At 41.3% G+C, this 21,252-nt stretch overlaps 1 protein-coding gene across 3 annotated transcripts in view; it reads left to right on the top strand.

Annotated features, from left to right (window-relative positions):
- arhgef4 (Rho guanine nucleotide exchange factor (GEF) 4) overlaps positions 1-21,252 on the top strand; it is a 100,254-nt gene that overhangs the window by 13,276 nt on the left and 65,726 nt on the right. The window contains exon 1 of one of the 3 annotated variants that reach the window (XM_046061992.1): positions 7,377-7,635. The exons of the other annotated variants lie outside the window; for them this stretch is intronic. Within the exon in view, the coding sequence (XP_045917948.1) occupies positions 7,377-7,635 (259 nt within the window). Of the gene's footprint in view, positions 1-7,376; positions 7,636-21,252 lie in introns of those variants that run through there. 3 annotated transcript variants of the gene reach the window in all.

Raw genomic sequence — 21,252 nt, 5'->3', positions numbered from 1 at the left:
AACGGACAGTCAGGACAGCAGAAAAGATCATCTGTGCCAACCTGCCCTCCATTCAGGACTTATATATTTCCAGAGTCAGGAAACATCACTGCAGATCCATCTCACCCCGGACACAATCTGTTCCAGCTTCTCCCCTCTGGTAGGCGCTACAGAGCACTGTATGGCAAAACCAATAGACTTAGGAACAGTTTCTTCCCACAAGCCATCACTCTGATGAACAGCTGATTTTTGACTCACGGTGTCAGGAACAATTCTTGTGCAATAACCCAGTAACTCTGCCTCTAATCAGCCACCTGTTTACTGGCTAACACTTATTATTTATTCACCATTCTCTATTTCAGTGCTGTTCATACTGTTATATTGTCATATTGTAGATACTGTATAACAAATCCACCTACCTCAAGTCATTACTCCTGCACAAAATACTTATACTTATTTATTCCAGCATCCTTTGCACTATGCTTCATTGCACTGTGTACATGTGTACATGTATGCATAGTTATGTACCTGTATATCACATCCACCTCCAACATGTACATACTCCTGCATCCTTTGCACTCTGCTCACTGCACTATTTGTCAATATGTCTATATTGTTTTTGTTCATAGTGTGTGTATTTGTGTTGTCTACACTGAAGTCTGTGTCTGATTTTACTTTATTATATTTTTATTATTGTGATTTTGTATTTTTGTATGCGTAAGCACATCGTGAGCAATGTATAATCCAGAGTCAAATTCCTCGTATGTGTACACATACCTGGCAATAAAAGCTGATTCTGCTTCTGATTCTGCTTCTGAGCACGTGCACTCTACGTCTTTGGTCAATCATGGCGAGGCCTGGAATGGAGTGGAACCTGTCCTGTTGAACTGCTTTATGGTCTTGGCCACCGTGCTGCAGCTCTGTTCCAGCGTATTGGCAATCGTCTTATTGCCTAGGCCATCTTCATGAAGAGCAACACTTGCTTTTTTCTGATCCTCAGAGAGTTCTTTGCCATGAGGTGCCATATTGAACTTCCAGTGACCAGTATGAGGGAGAGTGAGAGCGATAACACCAAATTTAACACACCTGCTCCCCATTGACTCCTGACACCTTGTAACACTAACGAGTCACATGACACCGGGGAGGGAAAATGGCTAACTGGGCCCAATTTGGACATTTTCACTTAGGGGTATACTCACTTTTGCGAGCGGTTTAGACATTAATGGCTGTGTGATGTGTTATTTTAAGGGCATAGCAATTTTACACTCACTACTTTACATTGTTGCAAAGTGTCATTTCTTCAGTGTTGTCACATGAAAAGATAGAATCAAATATTTTCTAAAATGTGAGGGGTGTACTCACTTTTGTGAGATACTGTATGTCCTCTAAGAACACTTTTGTTAGATGCATGGTTCACATCAGGCAATGCTTAATGAGAAGCAAAATTAAAATTGGTGTTTATTTTTTAGGGCAGGGCAGCTCTAACCAACACCTCCAATCTCGTCTCATTGCTTGGACTCCAGGTTGGCTGACTCCTGACTCCACTTAGCTTTTGGAGAAGTCATTAGCCTAGGGGTACACATACTTTTCCAAACCTTCACTGTAAATGTTTTAATTATAAAAACATATAATTGTTTATGTGGTATTAGTTTAAGCAGACTGTGTTTATCTATTGTTGTTACTTTGATGAAGATCAGATCACATTTTATGACCAATTAAAACTGAAATCCAGATAATTCCAAGGGGTTCACATACTTTTTCTTGCAACTGTAACTGGTGACTTTTTGGTTGTTGGAGCTACGGTTCCAATGGGAACACTCTTAGCTGTCAGACTTGGGTTTTCATCAGTACTTTCAGCACCTAATCTTTCAGATAGGCCAACGCAGGTGTCTTTGCCAGCCTGAACCCAAGTTAACAAGGTAAGTATTCTCCCTTTGTTAGCTTTAAACTAAGTTAACTTCTTAGTTGTATTTCATTTATTGCTCTCTGAAGAGTGGTTTCTTCTTCCCTTCTCAGTAAGTTGTTTTGCTTGTGGTAAAAAAACGGATTTTGTTGTCATTGCTGTAGAGATGCTTTGTTGCCAAACTTTAAAGAAGCAAGTTATTCACTCTTCTCTTTACCTGCATGGCTCCACTGCTGGACACCAATGGCCATGAAAAAGGAACCTTATGCCTCAGTGTTATACACCTGAGGAAGGGCTGGCTGAATGCATGAATTGCAGTTTCATGCCACAGGAGCTGAAACTAGCCTAACTAGCTCAATGGAAAGACTGCAGTTTAATGGCCAGCTGCCCCCATCTGGTGTTGCTTCAAATGTATGGAGTGGAGCTAGATGCTAGAAGGCCTAGAAAGTAGATTGTTTGGCAGCTAAAGTCAACACGCTAGCCTTAGAGTTTGCTGAGACTTGCTCCTTTACCTTCAGCCAGGTGGTCCGCAACCCAGGTGGACAGCCCACAAACTAGGACCCACCCTCTAACTCACTTGGATGGGATGAGGATGCCCTGTCTCTGAAGGCTTCCTTTAGCTAATTCTATGAGGATAAGCCTAGACAGGGAGAGGTAGAAGATTCCACTCATGCCACCTGTTCCCAGCAGACAGGAAGTGGGTCTAAGGCCCAGCCCCATTTAAGCTAGTGGTCCTTATGGCGCTAGTGTGCTTAGGCTTGGATGAGGCTCCAACAAAATGCACTGCAGCTAGTGCATTCTTAAGGTGGGTCACAGGCTACTTTTTCTGTGTGTTTCTCCCATCCATATATCGAGAAGCCTTGGCTTCCATACACACTACCAGCAGTTACAGACTGGATCAGATGCCACCCATAGAGCTATCTATTTCCTCATTGTTTCACCCGATGAAGTCTTGAGATTTGATGCTCACTGTCCCAGGTCACAGTGTCACATTACACATGAGGTTTTAGTGATATGATCCAGCCGCACACGTGTTGTAAACTTTCTTTCCCCTTAAGATTAGCCCAGTCTCTCTGTGACCAGGGAGCTTGGCAGGCTTATGCTAACCTGACTCGCCATACAGAGTCTTTGCATGTGTGAGGCAGCAAACTGCAATGCTAACTATCTGAAAAGACCAGAAGCCTCTTCAACATCAGCAGTACTGTGTTTGCAGATGTCTTGTTAAACATGCCAGAGAGTTTGACCAGGCTGTTGTGAGCGGTGTACTTGGAATATTTACCATTAAAATCACATTAGTGTTTTTAACCATTTGACTACATAGTAATTGCAATGCATGTTCTTTGCTTTCCATTAAGTTTTTTTCTCCGGTAAGGACAAGTAAGTGAAGTGGTTAGAGTTAGACTACTCTATGCTACTATTCCCCTGAAAGCAGCAGAATTCGGAAAAGCAACCACAGACTCATGTTGATTGCCCCAAACTAGCCAGAGTGGTGGTCACAGTGCCTGCCCAGGACACAAGACCTGCTCTCGCAGCTGAGGGGCCACTTCTGGCATCCAAGCCACAAACATCTGCAGCTATTATTGGCACAAGAGCACCCTCTACCAGGGCGCTTTATGCTAACGGGCGGATGATGTTTTCAGAGTGGTGTAGAGCTCACAAAGAGGTAACTAAGAGTTGCTCTGTTGCTGGAAAAGAAGCTCTGCTTCTTCTGTGTTGCTGTGATTCGAGCCAGGCATAGTAGAGTGGAAAACCAAGCGGTGGGGTGTCACTCTGGGACCCATTTTTTAAGGGAGACCAGCAGGAAAAAAACCCACATGGTGTCAAGGTTTCATCATGAAACTAGCCTCTGGTGCTTGCGTAGGGAGCATAAGAAAGGGCACACCTAGTCTAGAGACTTTCTAGGCAAACAGGTCAAGGAGACTGCCTTTGCCTCTTAATATCAGGGACCACTTCAGGAGTGTCTCCACTTCCTGGGCAGCACCGTCTGCACCTTTACCTGGTTTTACAGGCTCAATGTCACAGCTCCCCATGTAGTAGCGTTAGCTGTCTTTCAAGAACCCTCAGGCCGTTTCCAGTAAAGTGGGATTCCTAGTAACTATGTAAAGCACTGCCTCTGGTGGTCAGAAAGGATGAAATAGAATGGTTCTGTGAATTCTGGATGACTAGAGTTCTCTGTCTCTTGGTGAGAAGATTCTGTAGGGACATCATTCATGATGACGTAGATTATACAGTCCGTGTTGATGTTAAATACTTGACCGGGGCCCCGTTTCAGAGACAGTTGTCTCCGGACCTCATGGATTTATCCTCAGCACAGAATATAATCTATAGGCTAAACTGTCCTTTATAACACTGACTCTGTGGACATAAAGGCAGCTGTCAGGTTCTCAACAGCTGCACTGAAACACCTACCGTGAGCAACATTACTGCAGTAATCACTGTTAAAATCGATCTAATCCGTAGGAAGCTGTAACTGGTAAATGAACAATCATCTTTCATGTAGTGATTAGTCGCACCATTAGAACATTTCTGTGATATTTATGTTGGAGATGATAGGAATATTTCTGAGTGAGGATGATTGTGGTGCAGCTGAGATGAGCAAGATTTTGTTAATGTAAAATAGACGTCTATAGCTTCGAATCAGTTTGAGCCTAGACACATTTTCCGTTGCAAAAAAATAATTAATAACCTATTGGGTCAGACTGTGACTTTACAATCATAGGTCCATGAGTAAATTGTGTCTTATCTGTTTGATACATATTTTTATCTTCAGGTAATCCCACTGGTATTTTGTCCCGTCAGATTACTGCTATAGCCTATAATTGAATGTAACATAGGAGAATTCCAGCACTTGGAAATTCAAGTCTGGTATATGCTGAATGAGCGGACTACGCTGAATAAAATTCAATATTGTTATTGTTATTGATCCTTCCCCCACTCCTGTTTTTTAAGTTTTGGTCCGATTGGCACACGTTCATTTTCTAGCGCCACTGGATTAAAAATGAGGCTCTGCGCTTTATTTACCCATTGCTATGTTGAATCGTAGTATCGGAGCTCCATTGATGATGGATTTTTTTGGTCCCCATTCGCTTCCATCAGGTTCAACATATTCTGAGTTGATTGGGTTTCCCATCTCAGGCTCAGTCAGCTCAGAGCTCAGGGTTAAGCTCAGAGTTTGTTAAGCCTGCTTTCTAAAAACAACTAAGTTCTATCATCACCATTGTAGGGTGGTGGAGACAACAGCCTCTAAAACCCGGGCCTGTTTCAGAAAGCGAGATTAGTGAAAACTCTGATTCAACATTAGTCAGAATGTAAAGACAGAATAGCGGTATGAAAACCTTACAGCTGTGTTTTTCTCTGCCGTTGTTGCTGAGCCAGGGGGCTCTGTGAGCAAGCTACTCCCGCTGGTTGGCGCGAGCTTCCTTCGTCGCCACTTGCTGAGCTCCTCAACTCCCAATAGACGGGTTTCTGTGCAACGTCATCAACGGGAGACGCGCAACTAGGGGGCAGAAAGCACCATTCTGTCTTTGCAGCAATGTTGGGCAGATTACTCAGAAATTGTAATGAGTTACTTTTCAGTTATTGCTCATTTTACTTTATTTATTACTGGGTATTAAAAGTAAATAGTCACGTTATTCGTTATGTTACAATTACTTTCAACCACTGCATCCCATCCTTAAAAGCGACGGGAAACCTGTTCAGCAGTGCATTTTAGAAATGAATCCACTTTACTGGAACAATAATTAACCTGAGGAGTCAACAACCAGCCGAACTGAAAACACTGCAGCCTCTAAGACCAAAGGATGCTGTATCTATAGGTATTGGATATAGGTTATTTAAAAATAATAAAAAACAAAGTAGGTCCCTCCAGAGTATGATTTTTACCAAACATACAGGGTAACGCCACTGTCTGAGATAAAAAAAAATCAAGCAAGTGTCTTGACTTTAGAACTAACGTTACTGTTTTGCACTTGCATTTATAAGAGAAGCATTTGGTGCTTACAAAACACAACGTTGCTTAACTAAGTGTAATAAAATATTAACGACTGTAAACGTTCAAAAAATATATACTTATATCATTTATCACCATTGATGAACCCCACGAAGCATATTATAGCGTTTAAGCGTGAGTAATCTACGTTGATTACAGTGGTTTACTACAGTCTTCTGACCGGCTACAAAAGCCCCTACCATCCGGTAGTGTTTGTATACAAGAAAACTGTCTATATGATGAATCACATTTTCAATCTGCAATCAATTTTCGTAAAACTGCCAACATTCAAAATCTACACAGTTGATGCATCAAAACTTCTCAGAATTGGATTTAGTGTTGAAAGAACACATGGAAATTGTAAAATATAAAACTTTCTGTTGCTGGCCCGTCTGGCGTGGGCAATGATGACGCAGTGAATAGTCACGATTCTCCCTGACCAATCAGTGGTCTGCAGTGTTGTCATGTCACATTTTAGTATCTCCTCAGCTCGCTTGGAACCTCGACGGAGTTGTAAAGAAATGGAAAACCAAAAAAGTCGAGTAGAGTCAAGGCGAATTGAGGTGGTACCATGCGATGGAAAAGGGGCATATGTTAAGCCTGAGATGAGAGGTTCAACATACTCAGTTGATTGAACTAATTCTCATCAGCTGTTCTGGAACCAAAAGTGTTTCCAACTCAACACAGAGCTTTTTTTAAAGCCTGCTTTCTGAAACAGGGCCCAGGTATCTGTCAAACCCTAATTATCTTTATTATAGGTATTCTGTACATAATCCATACACAGTCACAGTCATCACAGACACAAACAAAATACGGTTAAATATCCAGGAATTTAATCTGAAAAATCTACTCTGTCCCTGTAGTTTTGACAACCATCATAGTGTGGTGTGTTTATGTGAATGTGTTTGTGTTTGTTCTTGTATGTTTGGGAGGGAGGAGGAGGAGGGTGGACTGAGGGAAAAGGGAGGCCTGGCTTTTTTTTTAGTCTCCAACTAAATGGATCCTACACCATTAGTGAGCCATCCACACTGTGGTTAGCAGGCAAATGACATGGTCCAGCTGCAGAAACCCCCCTGCAGGACCCCTACTGAGAGAGAGAGAGAGAGAGCGAGCGAGAGAGAGAGAATCGGTAGAGAGACCCAGACAAACAGGAGTAGAGAGAGAGGAAGCAGCGGCAGTGTGAAAAGGGATCTAGAGCAGAGGAGGAGAAGGAGAAGGGAGGAGAGGAGCGCTGCTACAGCTCTTCTGTTCTGTGCATGGGAGGAGGAAGCAGCAAGTTGACAGCTGAGGCTTACTTCAGCGAATAGTGCAGCAGATATCGACCCGGAGGCCACCTCCTCCTTCTCTTCCTCTCCCTCCTCTTCTGCGCTCTCTCCTTGCCTGGGGAATAAACCACCTGCTCAACCGTCTCTCGCCTCCTCTTCACTACCCACTCCGCCCCCACCCACCCCCACCCCAACCCCCCCTCCCCTCCGCCCCCCCTTGCTGTCGTGCATCAAAATCGGGATGCGGACCCAGCAGGGCTCGGAAGGGGGTGTGCCCCTGCATGGGGGCAGCTGTGGCAGCACCGGCAGCGGCAGCTCAGGATTGTCGCCTGGGTCCGACTCAGACGGAGGGAGCCAGACAGGCGGAGGGGTTGACAGTATGGTGGACGGAGGTCATGGGTTGGGAGTATGTATGGGTGGAAGTGGAGGTAGCTTGGGCGGCACTCTGAGGGGGGTCCTGTCTCGCTATTGGAGCTTGGAGAGTCTGCACTCCACCACAGGTAAGCGCACACGATGCAGGTCTATGTAAATCTGCCTCACTAAATTGCAATATGTAATTTGCGACTTGAAAATATAGTCTCCTTTTTCATGCACACTGCACTGCATGTGAGCACACGTGTACACCAGCAGACTGATACTGCCATGAGGTTAGTGTGTTATTCAGAATTGAATTGAAAGTGTAGTGTGTGTGTGTGTGTGTGTCTGTGTGTATGTGTGTGTGTGCGTGCGTGCGCGCGCTCATCATGCTGTCACCCGCTGACAGGGTAGATGCTGTGTTGATGTATTTGGGTGGGCTGGTTGGTTGGCTTTCTAGTCATGCAGAAAGAGCCAGAAAATACCAACAGCTTCCTCTTTCACAGTGCAGGTTCTTATGGCCTCCTCACTGATTTCAATCTGTGTGCTTATCTGCTCCACATATGGTTTATATGCCCATATGATACTGTTACTGATGACACATCTTACTTTGAGGAATGTAAACATTAAACAAAAGGTTTATTTTTAAACAAAACTGTTTCTCAAACATTAAATGTCTGTACACAAGCAACTGTTTAATAACTTAAAATAGCCTAAAATTATTATTTTGTTTGATCATAAGATTTATAATACAATAAATGCTATTCTTTGACAAACAGTGAAAAATGCTCACAAATTCACAGAGCCTAAGGGCCTCTTAATATTGATTATTTTATCCGACCAATAGCCCAAAGCTCAACAATATTAAATGTTTATGCTATTTACAAAAATATAGGCTACAAAATAGCAGTGTCATCAGCAGCAGTTTTCTGGCAGTGTTGTATCATCCTTTAATGGTGTGGCTTTGCTTATGTCTAGTCTACTGAACTTGAATGGTTAGGAACCTTTTTAATCTCATTAATTGATATGCATGCTTTCCACTCATCAACCCTACCTGTTGGCCTATTTTTCGTTGTTGTCATGGGACTGCATTCACTGCAGCTTTCTGAAGAAAGACCATGAGAAATAGGAGAGAAACTGGCCTTTAGGTCAAGGCTTTGTAGAACTATGAAATGCAAAGCTGGAAGCAGCAAAATAAGTGTAGGAGAGACATCTTAGCTCATACTGTGGCATTTAGCCAGGATCTACATTGTTGAAAATAGCACTACAATAGCTTTATTGTGACTTCCAGTTGTTGTCATTGCAGCTTTGTCACTCAGGCTGTGTGTGTGTGTGTCTATGCGAAGAACTGTGCTGTTGTGTTTTAGCTTGTAAAATATGGTGTGTACATTAAAGAGTTGCAGGGGTGGTGGGTGAAGAAGGGTGAAGATGTACAGTAGAGTGGGAGGAGTGTTGGATACAGCACTAAAAATTCCCATGTGAACATTGGCAAGCGTTTGTTGCATATTCTCAGACTGACGAACAAGCAAATATACTGGCATGCTGTTGTATTTACACGCATTAATGTGAATGATGACTGTAGTCTTTCAGGATCAAAGAAAGAAGTAGCATATTACCGTAACAACAAAATCAGTTTTAATTATTCAGCATGTTTGAAAGAAACTAGTTCGACAGACATGTCATCTGATGATGACTAAAGGCAAAAGTGTCTATACACGGTCCAAGTGGCCACATTATATGCATGCTGAGGGCCTGTGCTGGGCAGCTGACATCTTCAACCTGTCACTAGCCCAAGTAGCTATCCCCATGTGGACAACAGAAATACCTACAGTGTCTTACAAAAATTAGTACACCCCTCACATTTTGGTAAATATTTGATAATATTTTTTCACGTGACAACACTGAAGAAATGACACTTTGCTACAATGTAAAGTAGTGAGTGTATAGCCCATCTTCACCTAGGGTTGTACTCACTTTTGTTGCCAGCGGTTTAGACATTAATGGCTGTGTGATGTGTTATTTTGAGGGGACAGAAAATTTACACTGTTATACAAGCTGTACCACTGAACTATTGAGAGCATCCTTCCCAACTGCATCTCAGTATGGTTTGGCAAGTGCTCTGTCTCAGACCAGAAAGTACCCCATAGGGTGGTGAAAACTGCCTAGCACATAACAGGTACTCCACTCCCCACCTTTGAGGCTGCTCAATGTAATCTGTGTTTGCGGAGGGCACGTGTCAGAGACATCTCTCACCCCAGCAACAGTTTGCCCTCCTCCTCTCTGGGAGAAGCTTTAGGACTCTCTGATCTAGGACCAGCAGGTTAAGGAACAGCTTCTTTCCCTCACCTGTAACCTTGCTGAACTCCACATCATGGTGACAGCATGGAAACATGTAACTAAGCTAAGAGCTGTTTTTGGTGTTGTGTTTGGCCTTGGTAGATATGTGAGGGAGTGAAGGGGAGTTTGGAGTTGACACTTCCACTGATCAAAGATTAGACGAGAAGTTAAATCTGATTTAGGTTGGGGAAATGTGTTTTATTTCTTTTGAAAGGCACTAGGGCAAATGAGATGTCCCACCATTTAGTGCTTGCAAAGGTACAGGAGAACGTCTGTCTCCTGCCCAACACCGAGCCCCTCTGACAGGAATGCACACACGCACACGCCCTTCTGAGGTGAGGAAATAATAATGTATAAACTGTACTGATTCTGTTGGCAACAAGAAGGAGTTGCAAAACTATCAACAAAACGTCTCTTCTCCTCGGATTCTTGGCTGTTGAGCAGCAATTGTTGTTGAAAGTGGCACAGCATAATTCTTTTGCAAGTCCTTGAAGAACAGCAAAGCTCTACTGATGTTTCTTATTTGGCAGAGCAAGGTAGTATAAAATTGTATGGTGCAAAACATATATAATATATAATATATATCAAGTCACCCGCTGGGAGACGAATTGCTTTCAAATATGTATTCTTCCATAGATCAACTTTTCTCATGTAATATTATCCCTTCTGAGTCAACACACATGTAGGCATGTCTTCCCTCCTCTTTTGTGTCTTTTTTTTTGGAAGTAACCTAATTAAAGGTGCACGTAGTACCTATTGATGTCAATGATAATGTAATTAATTTTAATTCATTTATAAAACCCTGGACTAAAATCCTTTGTGTCAGCGAGTTTTGTGCTCATGTTCAGCTTTCTGCACAAAATATATCCCATATCTGTGTTATCAGATATTTCAAGAATAAAGTTGAGAAAAGGTTGTAATATTACAGGAATAAAGTCATAATATTAGCAAAAGAATCTTCCTGTCCTATCTTCTGCTCTGTATTTACCTACAGCAGTGGTCGGCAACAGCCCAGATTGCTTTGATAGCATAAAAATAAAAAATAAATACAGTATATTGATAGCGGCTGATGCTAAAATAGATCTCAGTCATGACAGCTACTGTTACTCACATAATCACTTCCTCTAAAAGTTCTGAAGAACATTTGAAAGAGTATATGGCTTACTTGAAACACCTCTGTAAAAGCCGCCAGTAAACGTGTGATTGGATTCCCCTGAATTTCCTCAGGGAATGAAAATTAGTGTCCATAGGTTTACGAATGCGGATCAAACACCAGGACGCACACGCACTGCAGCACATGCTTTATTGTGAGCATGTGAAAAAGTGTCCTTATAGGCTAATCAATTTGTTTAACAAGGGTGGGATCAATAATACAATTCCCCCAAAGGGAGTCCTGCACTCTACAGAAGCAAAACGTGCACGAGTATCCAAAGGTTTGAAATAATTTGACTGAAATAATGTTCTGGCCCGCCACGTAACGGCTCGAAAAACATCTGGCCCGATGTCAGACCCCTGACCTATAGTATCGCTCTGCTGATATGGTAGTATCCCCTTCAGACTGTTTGGGATTGTACTAGATGAGATGTGTGAGCTGCTCTTCATGGGAGGCGGAAAACCAAAACTAACTGAAAGCACTATAAATGGCATAAATCTCACCACATATCCACACAAATGTTAACTTCACCACTTCCCAATTAAGTGCAGCTCTCAGCCTCTTCAGTAGGAAGCATCCTGGAGTAGTGAGATAGCCCCAAAGAGAGCAAAGTGAGGTGGACACAGAGCTACCAGTCATAGGAAACACGTCACACTACAGACCAAACTTTTTCAAAAGCCTAACAAGTATAGACTGCCAGGAAATACTAAAACATGCGCACATGACTCAAAGCTATCTATTCTATTGTGACTTTATTCACAAAATATTACATCTTTTTTTGCCTCATAATATTATGACTCTAATTTTGAAATCTTATTATTAAATACATTGATTAAATACTGACTCACAACAGTGGTTATATTTAAATGTTTTGATCAACATTATTGCTGTGGACAATACAGTAGTTGCTGGATATTGGTAGGGACTTGATTATATGCCTGCTTCAGATACGCTATACTGTAGATATGACTTTCCATCAGCTATTGGAACCCAGCTGAAGGAATTTGCTCCCATTCAGAAACAAGGGCATTAGTGTTCAACACTGATGTTGGGTGATAAGGCCTGGCTAACAGTCAGTGTTCTAGTTCATCCCAGGGGTGTTGGATGGGGTTGATGTCAGGACTATGTGCAGGCCGGTCAAGTTTTTCCACACCAAACTGGGAAAACTATTTCTTTTTGGAGCCATCTTTGGACATGCGGGCACTGTCAGGCTGAAACAGGAAACTGACAAACTCACACTGTTGACACGGACTATATTTGTAAACTATAGCTTTAAATAGGGCTGCAGCTATCGATATTTTAGTAATCGAGAATTCTACAGATTATTATATCGAGTAATCGGATAAGAAATACTTTTGCCTTGTGCCCCTGGAACCAGGTTTAGCTGTGTCACTCATATCACTGTAACGTTACAGCCCAAACTCACGGACTAACAAGTCAGAGAAAACGCACGGTTATAGATTTACAGTTACTAATTGTGCCTTACCTTTGCCAGGCTTCATTTCAGCTAGCAATCATGTTTTCCGTTAAATGTCACCTTGTTTGGGGTCTGCTCCGTGGACTCGATGTGTAGACTGGATGCCTTCTGCTCAAATCCTGAAGCCTTGCCATTGTGATGTAGTGGTAGGCTAATTCTAACCCGTTCTCACTCCCAAGTCGTCACATATGGACGCATGGTCAAGAGCCACAGTCGTCAGTTTGTGACGCACTGGGAATCCCTTTTCCGTCATAGTTCAACGTATTGGGGGAAGCCCTGCTGCGTCAGTTTTTGACAGTAAAGGAAGGTATATGATATTTAACAGAAAAGACCGAGTAAGGAGGTCGTTGGGGTGGATGGAGGGCCAGAACCCCGACTTTGAGCCCGGAGACCGGGGTTCGTGTCCCATGTGAAACAAAAAGTTAACATTAAATATTTTTATTTAGGCAAGTTACGATGTAAGTGATATTAGTTAACTTACGTGTTAACTGACATACATAGTTATTTAAACCCAAACCATGATCCTTTCCTAACCTTAACCAGAGACAATTTAGAGGAGACATGCCACTCGATCAATACAACTCATCCTCACACATGTTGTTTCACCTTTACTACGGATGCGCGGAAGTGGTGATGCATGCGTAGTAGAAGTATAACCGGTCGGGAAAAACACCTTTTTAACCTTATTTTGGGGCAAAGTTGTCAAACTCTTTCAGCAATTTTTATCAGATTTTAATGCTGATTCTATTCATGTAGTTTTATGTCCCGGTGACCAGTAAAAGTGCAGTTCTGGCTCTCTCCTCATTCATTTAGATAGGAACCTGGTCTTGTTAGCCCGAAATAGCTGATCGGAAGTGTTGCCAAGATGGCAGCCGCGTGGCATGACTTGCCTAAAAGGACTTTGCCTTAACCAAGTAGTTGCCTAAACCCAACCAAGTATTTTCTGTGCCTAAACCTAACCAAACGGCAACGTTTGACGACTTTAATAATGCGCGTTTCAAAATGTCGATGTCTCGAAACGCTGTTTTATTTTGAAAGTCTAACCGGATGTTGCATATTTATTGTTGCAACTTTACTGGAAGTATGTTTGTTGTTCAGACACTTTCTCTGGCCTGTCTCTTCCTTTTGTCACTTGTTATTTTCTTTCTCTTCTCTTCTTTCTCCAATTTGCAACCCACGCCATCAAATCATGTCGTCTTCACTAGTCCACAGTGTAAGCGTGTGGTGCGACTCTAATAATTATCCGTGCAAAACAGTGTGCCGTGTATAACTATATGGATTAAACAAAGCTGCTTTGTAGTAGTTATTCGGGTTTCTCGATGAATCGTTTCAACTTAGTTTTAAGATTTCATTTCATTGAAACAGAGGTGCCTCGAAAACCAGGAAAAAATTACCCAGACCAGAAGTATACACCTAACTATCTGCACAGGGGTGTCCACATACTTTTGGCCATATAGTGTAAGGCCATATAGTGCAAGTAGATTTCAATCCTGAACTTTGAGTCTGATTCCTAACCTAGAACTAATTGTCATTCAATAACCATCATACAGCATGACAATACTCTCTTCCAGAGCTTTGTCCTGCCTGACCCCAAACTCACGTGGCTTCCTCCTCTTGCACTTTTACTGTACAGCCCCCATTACAATAAAATTTGTTGAAATTATGCCACAGAGGTCCTGTGTTTTAATATGTCTGTGACTGGTCAATGCTTGTGTTAACTCTTGCCTCTGTGTGGGCCTGTGAATAAAGCAAGGCCAGCTGGCAACTGTGTGCAGCACACTGTGCCACCCAAAGACACACAAACACACACACACACACACACACACACACTGGCAAATGTCCTCATCCGCAGGGCAAGACAGTGAGGGGAGGAGGGACAGATTTCTGAAAGTGTCTATCACTCTCTGGGAAATAGGTCGCTGTGGAAAAGCCATTCAGCCTGAGGCGTCTTAGTGCTCTACCTCTTTTTAAGTTCCGTAGTTGAGATGGGGACAGGGAAGCAAACAACATAACTACGGGAATGATTTCCTTAGTTTTATCCATTTGTTAACTTTGTCATCTAATCTGTTACTATAGCTCTTAAACTCAGATACCATTAAAATGAGCTCCTAAATCATTTTTATTGACGTGGTTTCTGATTTAACTTTGGATCCAGTTCTCCGTTCAGTTTCTTGGTTTTGCTGACATTGAGCAGAGTAGGTTGTTCTCTGTGCACCACCCTGCAAGTCTGATCATTTCCGTCCCTCCAGGATCAACAAATTCAACAAATCCCAAAACATTCCTGTAGAGCTGCTGTAGCCTCATCTGTATGCACTGTTTTTTCTTTTAATCAGCTAGGAGTAAGTTGGCAGGAGAAGCAGGGATATTTGGCCTGATTGTCCAAAGTAGGGGTGGGGGAGGGTTTTGTAGCTGCCAGGATTGTTTGTGTAAACATGGTCCACGGTATTGTTTCCCCTGTTTGGGGTGTGGACATGCGGGTGGAATTTAGGTAAAATAGTTCTGAGGTCTGTCTGATTAAAATAGCCAGCAACAATAAAAAATACCATGAGGTTGTTTTGTCATGTGCCTGCTGATGACCTCATACAGTTCCTGTGTTGCATTTGACTTTGCGCCAGGGGGAATGTAAACAGCAGCAACAAAAACGTTAATGTTCAGGTTGTGAACATTAATGAGGCTGACACTCAAAACTGTTTCTGCTTCCTCAGCCAACAAAGATCATTACAGATATTTAAATACTGTCTGTTTATAACTCCAGTTACTTGCAAATGTTAACCCTTGTTAACATGTTAACCCTCAACCCTTGATATGCTATACACTGAGAATCACCTCCAATTTTAAGTAGTTGGACCAATGAAAATCCATATTGTGCAACATTTTCCTTCAAGTGTCTTACGGTGATCAATAGAATCAGCAGAATTGAAGTTTTCCCTGCTGTGAACTCGAGTGTCAAAACAAAAGAGTGATCTAAAGTGCTGGGAGTAATTAACTGGCTAATGACATAGTTGTCTCCAAACGGCCCATTACGTCATGTCAGAGGAGCACTGTGTTCCATAAAAGAGATGGAATGCTGTGGTGGTTGTCGTTTAGGGGCACATGATCTCACTTATCAACCGAAGTGAGAGATTTTTCCACAATCAGTAGTCTCCAGGGGTTTTTCTTTTATAGTAAAAGTAAATTAGAAGCATGTGAATTTGAACTGAAATACTGGTGTCTGTTTTTGCTTTTCAAACTTTCAAACAATTTGTTGAAAGTGGATTATTACAACACAAGAGTGAAACTGACATTTCATAATGTTCATGATTATTAATATTATCCAGTGTACTTCTCATTGTACTTCCCCCACCTTATTTGTTTGTGTTGTGTAAAATGTGACTATATTTTAAATATGCTTGTGCTTGGTAGTGCCTATGTGGAGTAATTTCAGTGATCAGGCATCATTTATGTTATGGGCAGTAACAAAAAATTTAAATTAGCAATGTGTCACTTGTTGGTTGCATTTGAAGAAGTAAGTTTTACATCCAATCAAAGTAAATAAAAATCAAATAAACCAGACAATGCATAATTCATCAGGTCAATTTGATGTGACACTGTGGTTTATGACCAAATACCTGCAAAACTAAAGACATTAAATCCCAGTTGTACTTTGTGTTTAGTGCTAATTAGCTAATGTCCGCATGCTAACACATACAAGCAAGTTATCATAGAGATAATGCGAAAATTATAAATTCTTCATCATCATCTACTAACATGTCATTATATACAGTAACATTCCTCACCACTACTGACTTTGCCATGTGCCATGGTTTCCATGCTTATAAAATAACCAGCATTCAAAGTTAAAGTTGAATTACACTTTTATCAAATTTAATCACAGCTTTTTACTGGACAAAACACCAGCAGATGATGTCTTTTGACTAAAAATATCTTTTTGCTTAATATATACTGTATATATATTTTCGGTTTATGACCTTTGGTTCTCCTCATTGTATCATTTACTAAGAGGCACATATACATAGCAGCTTCCATATCTCTAAGAAAGGCTTAAATCACTTTATTTAACAGTGTTCAACATGTGTAATCAACTGTCTCCCTGTGGCTGGCTTGGCATCACCCCAACCACACAGAAAGCTGAAATATTTCTCTTTGTCTTTGTTGGATGAAGAGGAAAGGAGAAAGAGCCTTCCTTTTCTCTTCCGTCTCATTGGCAAACAGATATTCAGAAGTATTTCCCATTTAAATGATAGATTTTCTCTGATGGCAAGGCATGCCGACCCTCCCGGGCTGAGAAGAACTAAAGTTGAAGCTCTCTCATTCCGTCTCTTTCGTACTTTCTGACTCTCTTCATCGCATCCATCGCTCTCTTGCCTCGTCTCTGCTCTGCCTGTCACTGCTGGGAAGGGCAGAGAAGGGTGAGCAGGACGTGAGGTTTGAAGGTACAGCAGCCGCGATGCTGAATGCTCACATGGGTTTTGATTGATAGTCATGCAGAAAGACAGCACAGGCAGGATCATGGGTATTTGGGATGATGGAGGGAGGCTGGCAATTTAATAAAAATGTTTTCAGCTGCCACTGCATCACTTCAGATCAGATGGTCCTTTTGCACGGCCACACCTCAGTTAAAGCAGACATGAAGACTTCAACTTTGTCAATGTCCCTTTTTTTCTATATGAAGTACAGTATCTCAGAACACTTACTAGTGCCTTTAAGCATGAATTAGTCACTAGGATCAGTAGTTTGTTACACACTTCTTGGTGTATTACTAAATCCCTACAGTCCTGTCTACAACATAGAGTTGACACATCTGAATGAATCAAGTAACATCTTTCCATGTACTACAGCAGCACAAAGGTGTAAGAGCTGCAGTGTGCACCTTATAATTTGTTTTCAATAGGTTTCTAGCTTATGTATTACACAGAAAATTTGACAGTCCAACATTAAATGCTGCTATTATGTGTCTGTCTGTGTTCACTCTTCTTGACTCAGACACACAATGACTGACCTGGAGTCAAACCTGTGTTTGATAGCCACTGAATCCCTATTTATAGTATAAGGCAACACAGGAAGAGTCAACCAATCAGAAATACATTACTGTCAAACACTTAATCCGTATAAATGTCAGTCCTGGCTCATTCAATAAGAGTCAGTACCTTAAGGTGTGATCTTCTTGAATCAGACAGGACCAGGGTCTTATTTTACATACCAAGCACTCTCAAAGACTGTCTTTTGGTTTTAGGCTAGAGACCAGAGTATATGAACAATTAATGGGTTAAAAAAAAGCAATGGACAAATACAAAATGATAAAACAGACCTGGTTCTCTAACAAGCCAGTTTGCACTCAAAAATGTCACTCCAGTGTAAACTAGGGATGTCATGAAAACTGATATTTCGGTAGCAAGTCGATGCCAAAATTCTGAAAACATGATGGTACTTGTTTTTCTAGGTACCGTACATATGGGAGATGGCGATAAATGCAGCTCATCCTCGACTTGTCAAAAAGAAAAATGTTCATAGTCGTGTGTGGAAACATTGTTACGTTTTTTTATTAATTAACATATATTGATTTTCGCAGCTGTTACCTTCAATAGCACAATGTCAAGCTTCGATTTCTCCCAGTTTGGCATTTGTTGGAGTGCTCATTTAGGCAGACGTTTCACAGTTTTGATCAATGATTATGCAATTAGGGGGCAAGGAACTTAATGTCTGTCCAAGGCGCCTGTCACTCTAAGCAGAGTAAGGGACCATCTTAAAAGTGCAATAAGACCCATTTCAATCATCAAAAACGGTTTTGTTTTTTAACATAGAAATCTCAAACCACTGCTAATATAGATAGTGACCACTCTTAAACATTTCACATTTCAAGTTTGTTTTTGTTTTTATTGTTTTTTTTATCATGGTATCGAATTTGGTATCGAGAATCGTGGGATTTCTTGGTAACCGACTACTAAGGCTACACTATGTTCCACTATGTTATTCTATGTTTTTGTTTAAAAATGGATTTTTAAAACGAAAACGATCTCTGCCCACACCAGCATTTTAGCGGTTACAGATTTGATCTCCGTCTATATTATAACTGAAAACGCACATCAAGCGGCCATTCATGTATGCTGGGCATGCACATGCCGATTTAAACAGCCGATTGTCTTCTGATGTCAAAATAATAATGAAAGTGTTAGTCCACTCATCAAGGCGACTATTCAGTTATTCAGCACAATACTTCCTCATCCAGTTACAATGGTTAAGCTTAACCTAACGACTAACTATGCGCAGAAATATGCATCACTAGAAACTGAAACTATATGTGTGCGCTCAACATTTTAATACGGACTGCTTTCTCAACAAGGTTACCACTAACGTTACATAGAAGGATTCACTTCAAAACTGAGGCACAAGGTTAGATCTTAAACTCCTGACTTCAAACTTGGAACCTGTAAGTTTTGCAATTTTTTAATGTTGCTTTTCTGTTTATTTTTCATGTTATCCTGTTGAACATGGTGTTAACCCACTCTGCGGCTAATGTGGCTAGGGTGTATGGTATGCCCACACGCTGACTGGAGCAATGTTGAGTTTATAATACTGTAGGACAGTTGAGAAAAAGTGTGAATGTTAAGCCTGAAATGAAAACAATTTAATAGCCGGAGTAGTAGGTTATATGTGGCATGTTGTTTTTGTGGAACTTTGTACTGCAACGGCAGCTAAGCTAGCTTTGTTGTTAGCATTAACTTACTTGAAAGCCCCTTGTTGCTGCGGTATGTAAATTTACCTGATGATAAATATGTGAAAAACAAATGTTCAATTGACCCTTTACGAAGCCACGCAATGAATAAGCAAGCTGGCCATGTGGGCGCACATACACACAGCAGCCAGCAGAGGTGCGGGCCGCGGTGGAGATAGTGAAGTGAAGGTAACGCCAAACTACTCGAGGTGATGACAACAACGCTCGTTACTGTAAGTACTAGGGGTGGGAATCACCAGAGACCCCGTGATACGATATTATCACGATACTTATATCACGATACGATATTATTGCGATTTTAAACATATTGCAATTTATTGCAATATTTGATTTTTTTCCCAACTTCAAATTGTGTCCCCAAAGCAAAACTCTTTTTCTAGTGGACTGAAAAAGCAATTTTATTAGTGCCAAAAAACAAACTTCTCATGTATAATTTATATAATAAAAGATAAATACTTGACGTTCGTGTTACGATGCGATATTGCCGTGCAAAATATCGCAATACTATGCTGTATCGATTTTAAAACCTTTGTGAGTACAAAGACAATACTTTATCAATACATCTATTCAACAAGCATAAACATAAACATAAAAGTAGAAAGTCATTTTAATCTGCTCTGTCAACAGTCTCTCATCCTCTATATTTTCTATAAGCACAGCTAACGTTAGCTTGGTAATTTGCCAAATGTTACAAACAAGATAAATAGAAAGCTGTCTATTGTCTAACTGTTTAGCTTAGTTTGCCATGTAGCTTAAAATATGGCACATTGGTACCTACAGTGAATCACAGCAGAGGGAGAGGGGAGGAGGACAGGAGGAAGGACTGAAATTACACATATACATATTGCAATAGAGCTGTCTTTCTTCTGAAACAGTGAAAAACATCCGAACCTTCGACAACACATTTGTTTGGCTCTAGCTGCCTGCATCCCGTCTGCGTGGCACAGAGTGCAACAACAGCAGCCACACAATTAGCAGTATTTGATTCTTATCAGCCAAAATTTAATATCCTGATTTATCGGATCGTTAGTTATCGTGCATCCATAAATGCAACGTTATACAGCACTTAGTATTTTCACAATACTGGAATTTCTAATTTTGATACAATACCTTGAAAATATCAATATTCGAGACCACAGGGGAAAATTGACACAACATTGATTAAATGACTCCAATTTAATTACTCAAATATCTCATCAACTTATAATAACAATAATAATAATAATAATAATACATTTTATCTAAGGCGCCTTTCTCGGCACTCAAGGACAACGTACAGGGATGCAAAAACATTTAAAAGCAGCAAAACTAGAAAATAGAACATTAAAACAAGCTAAAAGCAAAAAAAACAAAAACATCAAATGAGGTAGGCAGTTTTAAGATGGGACAGATGTGTTTTGAGTTGCGATTTAAAATGGGAGAATGAATCGATGTTTCTAAGTTGGACAGAGCCCTGGGGCACACCTGAAGTGACGGGGGAGGGACAGGATTTAAAAGACTTAAGTTGAACGAACTGAGTGCAGCCAGAAAGATAGGATGTGAACCAGTCTAAGAGTGTGAGTGATACCGATAGAGGATAACCGATGAGGAGAACAGAGTGACAGATGGTATCAAAGGCTGCACTTATCTTAGTAAGTAAAGTTAATAGTACTGTGTGTTAAGCTGAACAGCATCAGTTAATTTACTTCTGACCTTAGTCAAAGTACTTTCCTTCAGGTCTGACAGCTCTGAGGCAGGTCCACTGCTCTGGGCCATTGCTTGCATATGGGCTTGCTTGTATCCTTTGCCAGCATCCAATCACATGAACTAGCCAGTCACAGCACAGTAGGGTGGAACTTTTGGCTGGGGAAAAAAGTAACGCAATACAACCGGAGTAAACAAGACAAGTAGACAGCGCTGTGAGTGAAAGAAGGCAGGGCTATGTGGGCGCTGCAGCGGGGGTGTTGAATATTTTCAACTCAAGCGAGAAAGTCGCATGACGCTGATTTGCGATAGCCTATCAGTGTTGAGATAGTCTGTACGTCACCAACGGCTTCAGAGCGATGTGTGGAGAGGGCCGGGCA

This window comes from Micropterus dolomieu, linkage group LG01 (assembly GCF_021292245.1).
Source record: "Micropterus dolomieu isolate WLL.071019.BEF.003 ecotype Adirondacks linkage group LG01, ASM2129224v1, whole genome shotgun sequence".
Lineage (NCBI taxonomy): Eukaryota > Metazoa > Chordata > Actinopteri > Centrarchiformes > Centrarchidae > Micropterus > Micropterus dolomieu.
The sequence above is the reverse complement of the archived record's forward strand: the minus strand, read 5'-3'. Positions and strand labels throughout refer to the sequence as shown.